This window comes from Spea bombifrons, chromosome 4, assembly GCF_027358695.1.
Source record: "Spea bombifrons isolate aSpeBom1 chromosome 4, aSpeBom1.2.pri, whole genome shotgun sequence".
In the NCBI taxonomy this organism is placed as follows: Eukaryota; Metazoa; Chordata; class Amphibia; order Anura; family Pelobatidae; genus Spea; species Spea bombifrons.
The window spans coordinates 100,597,862-100,613,502 of NC_071090.1; the positions used below are offsets into that span (position 1 = coordinate 100,597,862).

The 15,641-nt window shown below is 36.5% G+C and overlaps 3 protein-coding genes across 3 annotated transcripts; 2 read left to right on the forward strand and 1 right to left on the reverse strand.

Annotated features, from left to right (window-relative positions):
• The first annotated feature begins 925 nt into the window (after positions 1–925).
• On the forward strand, positions 926–1,873 carry LOC128491519 (olfactory receptor 5D18-like). Its single transcript, XM_053463838.1, has one exon. It carries the CDS (start codon positions 926–928, stop codon positions 1,871–1,873), a length of 948 nt encoding a protein of 315 aa, XP_053319813.1.
• Positions 1,874–5,826: 3,953 nt separating this feature from the next.
• Positions 5,827–6,576, forward strand: LOC128491520 (olfactory receptor 1019-like). Its single transcript, XM_053463839.1, has one exon. It carries the CDS (start codon positions 5,827–5,829, stop codon positions 6,574–6,576), a length of 750 nt encoding a protein of 249 aa, XP_053319814.1.
• A 1,220-nt stretch (positions 6,577–7,796) lies between these two features.
• LOC128492167 (aspartate aminotransferase, cytoplasmic-like) lies at positions 7,797–15,399 on the reverse strand. Its single transcript, XM_053464629.1, has 9 exons — positions 15,162–15,399; positions 14,275–14,456; positions 13,851–13,971; positions 11,248–11,360; positions 10,654–10,755; positions 10,058–10,208; positions 9,161–9,326; positions 8,720–8,862; positions 7,797–8,010 (listed from the first exon to the last, which is right to left on the reverse strand). Exons 6-9 carry the CDS (start codon positions 10,197–10,199, stop codon positions 7,853–7,855), a joined length of 609 nt encoding a protein of 202 aa, XP_053320604.1. The 5' UTR covers positions 10,200–10,208; positions 10,654–10,755; positions 11,248–11,360; positions 13,851–13,971; positions 14,275–14,456; positions 15,162–15,399; the 3' UTR covers positions 7,797–7,852.
• Positions 15,400–15,641: the final 242 nt, after the last annotated feature.

The following is a 15,641-nucleotide window of genomic DNA, read 5'->3' on the forward strand; positions in this document are numbered from 1 at the left end:
ACAGATAACTCACCACTGAATTTGTTTCCCTTAAGTAAGGCAAAAAAGGGGAGTGGTGAGATTACTCGTCATCAACACATGTGCAATTAAAATCCAATTACAAAACAATTAAATGCAATAAGATGAAAAAGACTAATTTTAGCAGAATATAAAATTTGTGCTTTTAATAAAAGAATATACACCATAGTTAGGAATTTTATATCTGCCCTGTATAATTTAGAATTACAATCCATAATATAGATGTGAAATATATGTGAATTTGAGAGTCATATAAAAATAGTTTGAAAAGATCTTCCAGTGTTTCAGTCTACATATTATAGACGAAAGTCTAACATTATTTGTGACCCTTCCTACCCTTAAATAGTGTTTATTATCCATGTATTAGACGTACCTGCTGTTTTATTAGTATTCACCATTAAATTTGAAGTGTATGTGTGAAACCTTGCCACACAAATTGTGTGTTAAATTTGTATTGTGTGTATGCTGAGCCAACAAATCTAATTTGTTGATACATCATACAGTACCAACCATGCTCTTCTTTTAGCAGAAGCTTAATGAAGTTGTCTCTTCATAAAGTTTAGTTGGTGGGTTGCAACTCTTCTACAAGCACTCATTCTAACACTTGCTTTAGTGAATAAACCCCATTGTTTATTTTATCATGTGTGTCTCTCTACCACAGCTCAGAGATTTCTGGAAAAAAAAAAGAAACCACTGATATTCAAATGAACAAATATCCCTTCATGGAAAGAATCGTGAAGAAAGTTGTTGACACTAATATGTCATAAAAAGAAAAAGGTTTTCCCTACCAAAACCTATGCTGGAAACATTGTTTTCAGGGTATAATAATTTGTTACTTTAATCAGTTTTCTTCCGAACTATTTAAATAAATTCTGCTTATTTTATCACAGAATTTGTTCCGACACCAATGGATGCAAAAAACATTACCTCATTTGTTGAATTTATTATTGTTGGATTCTCAGATTTCCCTGATCTTCAGGTTCCCATTTTCTTATTTTTTGGCCTCTCTTATACCATTACATTGATAGCCAATCTGTTCCTCACCACCCTGATATACTTGAGTCCCACACTGAAAACTCCAATGTACTTCTTACTTTCCAACTTGTCAATCTTAGATGTTGCTTTTACATCGGTTACTTCACCAAAACTGCTGTATGGATATCTAGCTGCCGATAACAAGATATCTTCCATAGAATGTGTAACTCAGTTTTGCTTTTTAGGTATGTTTGTAACTACAGAGTATTTGCTCCTAACCATTATGTCCTACGACCGCTACGTGGCTGTCTGTAGACCTCTACATTACTCTGTTATCCTAAGCGAGAAATTTTGCACAACAACAGCCATTGCGGTCTGGTTGAGTGGTTTAATTGCTACAGTACCCGTAGCCGTCATTGCTTCATACAATATCTATTGTAAATCCAATGTAATTAACCATTTATTTTGTGACATCTCAACATTGTTAGAACTAACTTGCAGTGACACCACTGTTATAAGGATCATTCTGCTTATCGAAGGAGCTTTTTCTTTGCTTACTTGCTTCCTGCTCACTGTGACTTCTTATATCTACATCATATCATCTGTCCTTAATATTTCCTCTTCAAAAGGCAAACACAAAGCTTTCTCCACTTGTGCGTCCCATCTCACCACAGTGAGCCTTTTCTACTTGGCGATACTTGTCCTGTACTTCATCCCAAAGGCAGTGACGACTCGGAAACAGCGCAAAGTGATGACTGCTTTATATACAAATGTTATTCCGATGTTAAACCCTTTGGTATATAGCTTAAGAAATAAGGATGTCAAGGAAGCCTTTGTGAAAATTATTAGACGCAAAGGACTTAAATGTTTTTGGAAATAGTTGTCCTTATTTTAAAAAAATGACAAAAAATAAACAATCTTTATGAAGAACAAGTTGCTGTGTTATACTTCACATTTATTTTTCAAATTCACAGTAAACCAAAACGGATATTGTTACTGATATATAACACTTTAAATAAAAAGTAGTTAGCCCTCCATAGATTTTTGCATTTGTGATATTGTCATTGATGTGAACTCTGCATCTTCGTATGTGCCCATTGTAGGCAGTAGGCACTTTTGGCAGTGAAAAGGGGTCAGCATGGGCACCCTGTCACAACAAACTGCGATGCTCGTCTGTTGGATTTGAGCACATGGGCCAGCCTTCGCCGCCCATGTGCATCAATGAGCCTTTGACACCCATAACCCTGTCACCGGTTCACAGATTTCCCTTCCTTGGACCACTTTTGACAGATACTGACCACTGCACACCAGGTAAACCCCACAAGAGATGTGGTTTTGGAGTCTAGCCATCACAATTTTGCCCTTGTCAAAGTTGCACAAATCCTTACGCTTGCTAATTTTTCTTGCTTCTAAGACATCAACTTTGAGGATGAAATGTTCACTTGCTGTCTAATGTATCCCACCCACTGACGGGTGCCATTATAACATGATTATCAGAGTAATTCACTTCTCCTGTCAGTGTATAAATGTGTGTGTGTATATAAAGTATATATGTATGTGTATGTGTATGTGTATGTAGCCCTTTTCCTTTCACTTGGAAAATAGGATCAGGATCAGCAACAATCCCTGTTGCTTGTTGGCGCTGATATGGCTCCTGAGCCTCCGCAATGAGCGAGGGAGATTAGGACATATTTTGAATTCTGCATTCAGTGCCTCCACTCAGTGATTTAGTTAGATACAGAAAATCCACTCACTGAGAAGTGGCCTTGCAATAGCACTAATAAGTACACAATAACTGATAAACAAATGAAACCTATTTTACTGTAATATGGGGGAACTGATGCATACAGTAACAGTGCTCACAGGAAATAAAGATTTGTCCTGAGAGTGGCAGTTCACAGTAACTGTGTGTTCAACCCAGTGCCGAAATAAGATAAGGAAAAACAGATCAGGATTTGGTCCTGCACTTGCTAGTTACTCACTTGGTCTTGCTGGATGGGGAATAGGCCTTAACTCATCCTAAGATGGCGTCTCTTCTTCCCTGTCAGGTTCTGCCACACCTCCTTCTGGATTGTTCCCAGAGGCTAGAGCCACACCCACAAAAGTGAAGTATAGTGTCCTCAGAAGTCCAAATATTGTAAAAAGTGTTCACATATTATAAAAGGGGGAAAAAACAATAAAAATAAAGGGCTACATGTATATGTGCGCATGTGTGTGTATGTATGTATGTATGTATACATACACTACCATTCAAAAGCTTCGGGTCACTTCAAATTTCTGCTTTTGAAAGAAAAGCAAATTGGGTCCATTAATATAACATCAAATGGATCAGAAATATAGTAAAGGCATTGTTAATGTTGTAAATCAGTATTTTAGCTGGAAATGGATGATTTTTAATGGAATATCTTTATGGACAGAGGCCCTTTATCAGCAACCATCACTTCTGTGTTCCAATGGCACGTTTTGTTTGCTAATTAAATGCTATTTGATCATTAGATAGACTTGTGCATTCAGATTTGTACGAATGGCAAATTTACTGAATTTTGGCAAATTTGGCGATTTGTACGAAGCCACGAAACCGAGACCAGACCCCCCACGGTACAGACAAAAAAGAAGCAAAAAGCTCTGAATTTTCATTCAAAATCTGCTGGTGATTTCACTCACACTCTCACTCTCTCACACTCTCATTCTGGTTCACACTCTTATGCTCTCTAAATGTTTACCTACCTTTTCTACTAACCACTTCCGCATCTTCTTGTTCTTCATCTTCTCTCTTTCATCTTCACTCTTTAGAAGATAAAAGATAGAAGATAAAAGAGAGAAGATGTAGAATAAGAAGATGCGGAAGTGGATGGCAGAAGCCGAAGTGGTCGGGAGAGAAGGTAGGAAAACATTTAGAGAGTGTAAGAGAGAGTGAACCAGATTGAGAGTGTGAAAAAGAGTGAGAGTGAATGTGGGCACCCGGCAACAAATTTTGTTCCAGAATTTCAAAAGCCTCCAAATTTTGCTTTAACACATGTGCTTTAAAGCCCAGGCTTGGCTTCTTTGATCACTATTGAAGTTATACTGCTAGGATAAAAAAAAATTGAAAAATACACAATAAGAAAAATATATCCTGCTACAGGAATGGTCAAAGTAAAAATGTGAAAAATTTGTGGTTTTTAGAGTGCAAAATAGTCCCCAGACCCCTGGTCATATAGTTGGTTAAAATGTGTTTTTAAATATATGATTTAGTACAATGATGTATCATAATTATTTCTTGATTTGTCATGCGCCCATGATACACCTGCTGGGAAAAAATATACACAAGGGGGATATTTACAATATATAAGTACAACCTTACAGATTATACGACTATTTTCCCTAGAAATGAGCAGATCATGCTTCCTCATATCAGCACCATGAATAAAACTACATCTGAACTTTGTAATACTTAAACTTCTTTAACTGAAAAGGTTTATTGGGCCAATATAGAAAAAGATGTGGATACGTGAGCTTTTTAGGACCTCAGATGGAATGACGTATCATATTACAAGGGATCAATGCGATTTTGTTTCTGTTACGCGGTCTACTAAGAAAGGAAAATACAGGTAAATCTACTCCTTTATTTATTTTTATAAGAAGACATTTACAGATACAGATATGTGAAAAACATTTTAGTTCTGCTAGCACAAATTGTCCTTAGCAATTTTATATATCATTTTTTTTTACACAAGTTGGTAAATTTACTAGCATATAAGAATATTTGAAAGCTATATATTTTTTTCTATTGAAGGTGGGAAAAATAAGTTGTATCAAACAAAGTAAAACCATTAAAATGTATCATTATTCTAAATTTCTCCCAATTCATTTTATGTAAATTTTAGGCAGTATGGTAACAACCTTATAATATCCTAATTGATTATTCACAAAGGGCATTCATATTTTTGTCCGTATCTTGCACTTACATATATTAATTAGAATGAGCGTGTCCATTAATGGAAATTAATCAGATTTAAAAATATATATTTTATATAGATTTTATTATTTTATATTAGAAAATGTTGGCATTAGCATCGTGAAACTCAGTATTTCATTGGTTAGTCTCAATGTGTGAAACAACTAGTATATATATTTTTGTTTTCACCTAAGGAATTAATTGTTTTCTAAGGGCAGGCATCCATCTGCAGAAAGACTTTAAAAAATTTTTTTAAAAAAATAAAATAAAAATTTAAAAAAATACTTCTTTAACAAAACAACATGATTTAAATCAGCCAAGTCTCTGGATAGATTATAGTGTAAGGTGAACTAATTAAACAGTGGGAGTAAATAACGGTAAATAGACTGAGCCTGTTATAATAACAGCTTTGATGGGGAGCGATAAGAAAGGGTATTCACTTTTATATTAGGCAAAACCAGGACAAATGTATGGAAAAGGTTTCATTTGATCAATGTTACTATCTGGAAAATAAATCATTTCTAAATACTGGATTTCTGATTATTAATTTTAATTTTGTGTTCTTATACCAGGTTGAAACAAATATCAAGAGTATTCACAGAAAAAGTCCAGCAAAGCATCTTGAACCACAAAATATCACATTTTACATTTATATTTTTACTAAATGTTTCTTTTTTTTTTACGGTAGAGTAAGACCTATTTTTTTACATAGTTTGTGGATTATGGAATCTGGAAATAATACAAGTATAAAGGAATTCTTTATTGTCGGTTTCTCAGACATCCCAGATCTGCACATCCCGCTTTTTGCGTTTTTTGTTTGTGTTTATATACTGACCTTAGTAGGAAATATATTCCTTATCTTCTTGATATGCTGGAGCCCACAGCTAAATGTACCTATGTATTTTTTCTTGTGTAATCTCTCTGCTCTTGACATTGTTTATACGTCGGTCACATCTCCAAAACTGATTTACGTCTTTGCCACAAACAGCGGAAATATTTCCTTCAAAGCGTGTATTGTACAACTTTACTTTTTCATTGCTTTTGGAAGCACAGAATATTTACTGCTAACTCTGATGTCTTATGATCGTTATTTAGCGATTTGTAAACCTTTACATTATACATTGATAATGAACAAAAAGGTACGTACGCTTGGAGCCACAAGTACATGGCTGGGTGGACTACTTGCGGCTTTTCCTATAGTTATGGTTACGACCAACCTAAAATATTGTTCTTCCAAAGCAATCAATCATTTCTTTTGTGATATTACTGCATTAATAAAAATCTCTTGCGGAGACACCACGGTTATACACATTGTAATATTAATCCAGGGTGTCATCCTTGTAATGTCTTCTTTCCTGCTAACTCTACTATCCTACATTTGTATTATTTCTTCCATTTTGAAGATACGTACCTCAAAAGGAAAACGTAAGGCATTCGCCACTTGTGCCTCACACCTTACTACCGTGAGTGCGTTCTATTGTTTGATCTTTGAGTTGTACATGAAATCAAAATCTTCAATTTCACTAAACGAGGGAAAAGTACTGACCGTTCTGTACGTCTACGTGATTCCTATGTTAAACCCAATGGTTTACAGCTTCCGAAACAGAGATGTAAGGCTGTCTCTAAGGAAAATAATACATCATTAGAAGCAAGAAAAATAGGATATCTTGAACAGGTGAAAAAATTCTTGTGGTGTCACAAAATAGGATGAATGAGTTTTTTTAGGCCATACAATGGTCTACTTTGGCTACTTACAATATCCATTAGACGAAATAAAATTAAATCATGTGATTTTCTGGAGATATTTGTGATATAAGACAGATGCAGCAGCCATCATTGACAATATTCAGAGAATATTATGACATCCTAATTTCATGTGGGGCCAGGGCCGGCCCAAGACATAATGCCGCCTGCGGCGAAGTTTAAAATGCCCCCCCCCCATTATCTACCCTTCCTCTCTCTCCCTCCGGCAGAGTGTACCATCTTTTTATGATCCGTTAAGAAAAACAGCATCTGTTTTACCAAATAAGTCACCGGCCAGTGATTCTATAAAGACATAGTGCATACTGCCTACCCCAAGGGATCCATACCATACTGAATGTTTGAGGACATCTTTCTAAAGATGTTTTACTATCAGCACGATGTTTTGAAGTATTCAGTGCTAAAACACTTGATACAATTTTTTATAGGTTTTTCTTATATGGGACTCTATACTCATTAAGCCTGAACTGTGAACCAATATTGATCAGGAGTGTTATATTATTATGTTTTACTATATATTTTTTTGGTATTTTTTTTCTGTCTATTATTTTTGTGGTAATCAAGCAACTGAGTCTAGCCACAAGGGCCCTGTGGTTTTTCAGACTGACAGTTGTGATTTTATTAAAAGTGTTTTTTATACTGTCACATATATTTCTAGATTTTTCTTATTTCCCTAAACTGCTATTTCCAAATGTCATTGTGGTTTACTGAGGACTGACACAATTGTTTTAGTATTTTTCCATATGTTGATTCCACATGAGGTATAGGTGGTGTTTCAGTTAACCTCGTTATCTTGATCATGAGCTGCACTGTGTTGTGTGTTTTTTTTTTTAGAATGGCTACTAGTTGAATACTATTAGAGGAATTTATGCTAAATTAAGTGGAATAACGGTGTGGAAAATCGACATCAATTGACCTGTGGAATATTGTGACCAAAATGCAAAAAATTATTAACAGCTACAAGTGACTTATACCACACATTGAATAGGTCAGACTTAATTAAAAAAACATGTTGGTTTATGTTTACATTGAATTCCAGTAAACATTTTAGAAAGTAACAATAAGGATAAGATATCAAGAAAGATACAGCACACAAGCAGTGGACAACACTCTAAGGTCTTTATTTTAATAGCCCAGGGTTGTTAAACAGGTAGTACTGGTTCAAATGCTATTGGCACCCTCAGTAATCAGGCTAGTAGTCTGAAATATGCAGTGCATGACATAGTTAAGGTTCTTAGTATTCAAACATGATATATTCATATATCCGTCTGCACGCAAATGGAGATGCTTCTCGATAGCAAGGAAATCTACTTGCGCCTCTATTTTAAAGAAAGAAAAACAATGTCACAAATAAAAGTAGATTTTTTAAGCAGCACATTATAAGAAAATCAAAATTGTTTAGATTAACATTAAAGTTTTAAGATATGTGTAATATATTAAACCTAGTCATGTCCAAAGCTGGTAACTCTCTAGCTTTGACACAGAGTCTCCGGGTGAGGCCTTGCTTCCCTAGATCTGTGGGTTCTTCTTTCTCAGGGCTGGGGAGCCGTATGTGGCCATGCCTACTCCTCATATATGTACAACTGACTTGTTCCTTATCTCTGCCAACATTCTCTTCCCATAGAACCGCACCGAGACCGAGCAGGGAGACTCACCGCAGGACTGCTGAAAGGTAAGTACGGGGTGGGGGGAAGGGTAGATAATGGGGGGGGCATTTTGTCTTGGGCCGGCCCTGTCTGGGGCTGGCCTTGACCCCATACAAAGCTACTCTCTCAGAAATGGGAGAGCTCTAGAAAGGTCTTAGGTATGGTCATGCCATTCATTTAAGGATTTCATAAAACAGTTAAACAGAAATAATTTTAGAACCATGCAACTTTGACATTTCTCCCAGCTGTGAGTGTATGGCTCAAAAAAACATTATTTTGCATAGAAACTATGCTTTCCTGAGTAAAATTTTGGGTGATTATTTCCTTAAGGTATCCAGCTACTTTTACTTTCACAAAATCACCAGTGAATGAGGGTACCTACTTGTTAATCCAGTGTAAAGGAAAAAGTCATTCTGTTGAGTGATGTGCTCCCAGGATTCCAAACTACCCAGAATTCTGAGCTGGTCTTTTATTTTCTCCCTGGTTATTATGAGTCGTTGAGCTGCAAGTTTTAGGCTCTCCTTCCTTATGAGAAAACGCAGTACATTTAAAATTATGTAATATACATATATAATGTGTTTACATTATGCATTATCAGTCCTCAGCAAACACTGAAGACACGATGTTGTCTGGGACTCTTACAGATGTGCAGTTTTGGTGCTTTTTTTGTTTTAATTGCTGATTTGTTGTGCATATAGATGTCATGTGTTTATTTTTTATTTTTTTTGTTAAACGAATTAGAATGTAATTCGCCTGAGCCATTTCTTAGTTTTTTTTAATTATTATTATTGGTGGAGAACAATGCAATATGAAAATGACTCACCATTCAGTTAAATGAGATGCATTATTAAGCACTGTGGCTACAACTCTCGAGCCAAAAGCAGGTGGTTCTAAAGATTTTGCACGGACAAGCCTCTCCAGCTGGGAACGGACATGGATCAGCACCTCGTTGCTCTTTAAGACAACTAATAGACTGCCAACTCTTTCACCTAGAGGTTTGGAAGCAAGGATTTGTTGTAAACATAATCCAGACGAATACATGCATTTTTTTAAAAAAAAAACAAGCTGCTGAACAGCAAAGCAACATTTTTTTAATTCTTTTTTTAGCATATGGCTTTAGAATGAGTACAGTGTATAGTATACGAGTGTGTAAATTTATGGTGTTTGTGTATGGTGTTAGAGAGTGTGTGTTTACTCAGAGTGAGTGTGTTAGTGTGAATGAACGGGAGAGGTTGGAGGCAAAGCCCCATGGATGCTAAGAAAATCCTAGGCTCATCTCTGCATTCCATACCATCAAAATTCCACAATTCAAAATTGTGATTTAAAAATTATTACAATTATCCATTTTTTTAGTACTTTTTTCTCTATAAAGGAGCCACAGTCAATGTCAACATCAAGAACCTTTACACATGGCTTTTAGCATAAAGGCTAAAAACTCGAGCACACATATCAGTAGTCTCAAATTCTAATTCCTCTTCTAATTCCTCTAATTTTTCATTTCATTCATCAACGTGGGCTTTTCTGGTTAATCAAACACTAAAACAAGCGAATCAGCCGATTCAAACCTTGCAGGGCCTGCCCAAAGCCATAGCGAATGTGTAAATGTAACTGCATCTAGCCGAAAGACTGTGCTACATAAAAAAGACTGGGCTCCTATGCAACTGTGCACGTATCTCTTGGCCTACATTATATATATATATATAACAAAATTGGGTCATACCATACAATGCAAAATTTACAGAAAAGGACTGGGCACAGAACAGCTCAAAACCTTCATCAACGAAGTAGCGAAGCGGCCAGGCATCCTTCTCCACATCCCCAGAAGCCAAGCCTTGGGCTTGCATATGAAAAAATGGAAACATTTTCTTTCTCTGCAACAAACAGAATAACATGTTTAGCGCAGACCTTCTGCCGCATACTTGTGACTAAACCATTTTTGTAGACCTATCACCTTCTGAGATTGTTTTATCTGGAAGAATGGTTCATCAAGTACTTCTGCTGATTATCCCTCACCGTTTATGATTCTACAGCTTTTGGTAGTGCCAGACAAAGCCAGAACTACTTGATTTCCTAAGGCCCCAACCTTCAAATTTAATTACAGAACCCGCCAGGTTGGCTCAGTTGGTCCTGCTTTAGATTTTCTAGGTTGTCCCACACAGAAACATGGAGGTTATGGCTTTAATTCTCTAGAATGTGTCAAAAAAGAGGAATTCAGAAATTTTCTCTCTCTTAATTCATGAACCTGAGTGTAATAATGAGGACAAAATGCAGCCAAAACAGTTTTTTTTTCCCATGAAAAGGCAAAGTTTGAGTCACCTTTATGACATCTGCAATCTGTACCCACTCCTTACACGTTATTTGGATCCCATTAGGATTGCTGGCTATTTGTAATAAAACAACTGTAGAGTCATGGCATTTCTGGAAAAAAAAAAAGATAGTTCTCATATTAATACATAACTCAATGTAGCAGGATATCTTGAACAGTGTTAGAGGGACGACCTACTGAATAGCCTAATATTGTTCACAAATAAGGTAGATCATACTCAAACTCCAGGCAGTAGATACAAGCCTTGACAAAGAGCCCAGTAAATTTTTAGCCCGTAGCATAGTCATGTCCAACAGAGGTACTTTCACCAAGAGGTAAAGCATAGAAGGACAACAGAAAGGATCCAGTAATCATGTAAATGCTAAAGAACATCTTACCATACGCACCCCAGTGGCAGTAAATGAAATTGCATTTAAAACACAAAGGCAAAAAAAGGCTTCTTGCGGTAACCTATAGTATTTTAAGTTAACATGTTCAGGCAGATACAACCCTTTTTCTCCTTGTTCTGATTTCTGGATTTAATACTGAAAGACATTGACTAAATGTAACACAGAGCACCAAAGGTTTGTACTTTCACTAGATACCTAAAGATCTTCAAGCATATCTTGTAATGCCAGACCTTTAGTTTTAGTGTTCCAGGTTCGATAATGACAGATATCTGTGAAACCAGAGTCCTCAAATATTTGATGGTATCTACCTGTAAAAATAGATTATTTAATGTTCACAATAATTTATACAATAAGATCTATACATGAAATAATACGCAAATAATATGCAACAATATATAAATATACATATACAGTGCTGGGCAAACATTTTAGACAGGTGTGAAAAAATGCTGTAATGTAGGATGCTTTTAAAAATAGACTTAAATAGACATTAATGGTTTATTTTTTTTCATTTAACAAAATGCAAAGTGAGTGAACAGAAGAAAATCTAAACCAAACCAATATTGGGTGCAACACCCTTTGCCTTCAAAACAGCATTAATTCTTAATTACACAAAGTCAGGGATTTTGAAGGGATATAGTTAGTTGTTCGTCAATCTATCTTACTGCAAGTATTGGATTAGAGAAGCATTTTATTGATTTACCGGGACTGCAGCAAAACCTTCTATTTTTGGACAACAAAAAATGTGTGGGGTCACTTAGTTGTAACATAAATGCAAAAGGGTATTTTAATGATCAATTAGCTTTTTCAACTTAAACTTGGATTAGTAAACACAACGTGCCATTGGAACACAGGAGTGATGGGAGTGATAAAGGGCCATTGGAACACAGGAGTGAGGGGAGTGATAAAGGAGTGATGGGAGTGATAAAGGGGCTCTGTACGCCTATGAAGATATTCCATTAAAAATCAACTACTTCCAGCTACAATAGTCACTCAACATTAAGAACGCCTGCGCTGTTTATCTGATTCTTTTCATGTTATGTTAATGGACCCCTAACTTTAAACTGGTAGTGTATATATACACACAATTGAGTATATTCACTAAAGAGACAGAAAAAGTTGAGTGATCACCTCGTTGACGTCACTATACATTATAAAGCTCCAACCCCAGGGAGCTTCTGCTACAGGAAGAGCTTGGTTGGCCCTGTATAATGCATAGTTAAATAAAGGAAATTTCTTCATCCTCTTCACCAGTTGAGTAATGCATTATGCAAGGCCTAGTCAGCTCTTCTTGCAGGAGAAACTTAATAGTGTCGGTCCTTCATAATGCATAGCGAGGTGAGAATTTCCTTTTAGTGAATAGACTCTGTTGTATTCTCAACTAATCTAAACATATCTAAAAATAAAATGTGTACCCAGAGACTCCTGGCATCAAATTAAAATGGTGAGAGGCAAGTGGATCTGCAAAAGGGTGAGGGAAGGCAGGAGAGGGACTAGGAAAGGTGAGCTAAAAGAACATGGGAGGGCGTTAATGTGCAATGTTGTAAGCGTCCCTTAAAAAAGTGGGTCACGAGGGATTTTTTGAATGACTGAGGGCATGAGGAAAGATGGATAGGCCGGGGGAGGGCATTCCAGAGGACAGGGGCAGGCCTGGAGAAATCTTGTAAGCGGGCATGAGAGCTAGAAATCAGAGGAGTGGATAGAAGGAGATCATTGGATGAGCGGAGAGACCGGTTAGGAGTGTATTTAGAGATGAGTGAGGAGATGTAGGGAGGGAAACGTTGTGAAGGGCTTTGAAGGTAAGAGTGAGGATTGAAATAAATCCTGAAGCGCACAGGCAGCCAGTGAAGAGACTGACAGAGGGGAGAGACGTTATTAACGCGATGGGAGAGGAAGATTACTCTGTCAATAAGATTGTGGAGGAAGTAAGTTGTATATGTGGCATTGAGTGAAGTTTCTCCCATGAGCCATGATTTGTCATTGTTTCTTGCGTGCCAAGCATAGTCTGTTTACAAATACCAGGTTGGTATTCAGAGGAAGCAGGATGTCCCGGGTCATCTCTGCAACGTCTTCATCTATTCAATGGCTACACTTAACACTACAGCATACATTTCTGTAGTTACGGATACATTTCTCAAAATCATAAAGTATTAACCCGAGTGACCAAAATATTTCTGAAATCATTTTCATGAAAGCATTTTTTTTTTTAAATGACCTGATGTATAGAACACACTTGTATATGTTATACTGGTAGAGTTTACGAATGCTAGGATACATTGGTTTCCCATAAAAAAGGATTTCCTAGGTCATATCCAATGTCACTGCTTTTAAGTTGAAGTCTATACAGAAACAATAGACATGGCAGAAACTCCATGACCGTAACTCGATGAGAAACACAATGGAGTAATGTAGTGTATGTGACATAACAAACAAGATTCATTTTCCTTATTTACCTTTTTAATACGTATTTCTCCCAAGGAAGTTTAATTTGTCATGGCTGGGCTTCTTCTAAGGCTAGTTAGAGACATATTTAAAGGTTTCACCATGAGGAGATACATTATGTTGGTGCCAAACAGATATGTTCAATGAATTTACAGTTAATTTAAAAATGTAAATCCTTTTAGTGGACCTTGTTGTCAATGAACTTCTGGATACATTATTTTATATGTATGTATATATATATATATATATATATATATATATATATATATATATATATATATATACCGGTATATATATATATATGCAGTATACACACACGGTAATAAATAGCATGTCTTAACTTTTAAATCACTCACCGCTGGTTGATAAAGGCAAACAGACTGTTTTATGAGGGACACTGATGTGGTGCCACTGATGGAGAAATTGTGCCCCAATCCATAACGCTCCTCTACTTCCCAATGTCTGTATACCTCCTGCCTGTTGAAATAAAATTGCCAAATTTTTTATTTTTTGGCATTAAAACATAATATTTTGTGAAACTAGCACAGATTGCTTGGTTATGTCTACTGGGAAGAAGTCTTGAAGGTTTTCTACAGCAAATAGGTTGACTTACTTTCAAATGCTGGCCTATGCCCACTGCCCTGGATAGATGATCTGCTAAAATGCTGCAAAAATGCTTATTACTACATAATGTCAGTAACTTTGCTGTAAAATTTGTAGCATTTCAGGTCAGTCAAGTACAAACATAAAAGAAAAAATATGAGATCTGGCATTGTATACCCGGTTTTCTGTAAGAATGCTGCTGTTTTTTCCAAAAACCAGTTCTGTGGCACCTTTGATCAGGGCTGATGCTGTTCCTCCAGATACATGTTCGTAATTTAATGTTGGGTCATGGAGTATCTGTTGACAAACCTTTCGCACCGGTGCAGGAACCCATGGTTTTCCATCATCTGACAAAAACACTGTAGAAAACCGATCAAATTGTAATTTTTCACTCTGATATAAATTGATATTTACATACACACATAATTGCATCTTGGCCCGAATACAAACAAGATGTAGTTGGGTATGGTATCCTTTATCTGTTTTTTTGCTAGAGGGGGGTAACATTGTATCACCAGGCCCGGATTGGACATCTGGTACAAATGCCCTGTGGGTCACTGAAACTTGCCCTACAACACCCTGGGAGTGGTGCGACCACTAGCTGGATATGCCCAGCCGCACTGTACATGACCATAAAAATGGCTGTGCCTATCCAGACGTCGGCCACACTTATGTTATCGATGCCAGGGCTGATTTTACCATTTCAGTACCACGGACCTCTGTTTTTAAGTAGCTTAGGGCCGTTACCACGTTTTATGAATGAAGTTCTAAATACATTTTATTCCATTTACTGGAATCCCATCTGTTGTCTTTATAATAATTATATCTGGCATCGACCTAATACTGCTATTCATTTATTAGAAACCCTATATAACTGGTTGTCATGTACTATGATGTCAGTTGGAACCAGTTGAGTTTTGAATCTTGAAATAGAGAATTGCAGAATGTAGGAACTATACAATGTGTCTGCTACGGTACACACCAACAAGAAATACCACTAGAATATGTCAGCAGTATTCACCTGTACATCACAAGGCTATAGAATATTATGTCACTCCTCTTACCTCTTTGCCCAAGAAAGATTTTTTTGACATCTTTATCTTTTTTAAAGGTCTCTTCTAACTGGCTTTCCTTTTCACAAGCAGCAGGAGGGACATCAAGAAACACTGACAGGGAGGTCATTGTGTTTGCACCATGTCTCCTCTAATGAGCCATGAGGAGGAGCGTTAAATTATTTTGTTCTGAAAGGGTTAACTTAAGCTTTCTTTACACTCTGAATCATTGACAACCTGCCAATCTGGTAGGGCCTTGTCCAGGTCCAATAACTTTCCTGTCTCTAAACATTAAGCTTCCCTTGTTGGTAAGACAACAACATTTCAATAGCATTGGTAACCATGGTGATGTCAACAGTCTTAGTACAACCTTTGTGTTGTCACTTTTTTCAAGTATGAAAAGCAGCACAAAAGGCTGCAAAATGCTTGTATTTTCAAAGCGGAAGTACAATTTAATTATCAATTTCCATTGTTTTTACAAACAGCCTTTAA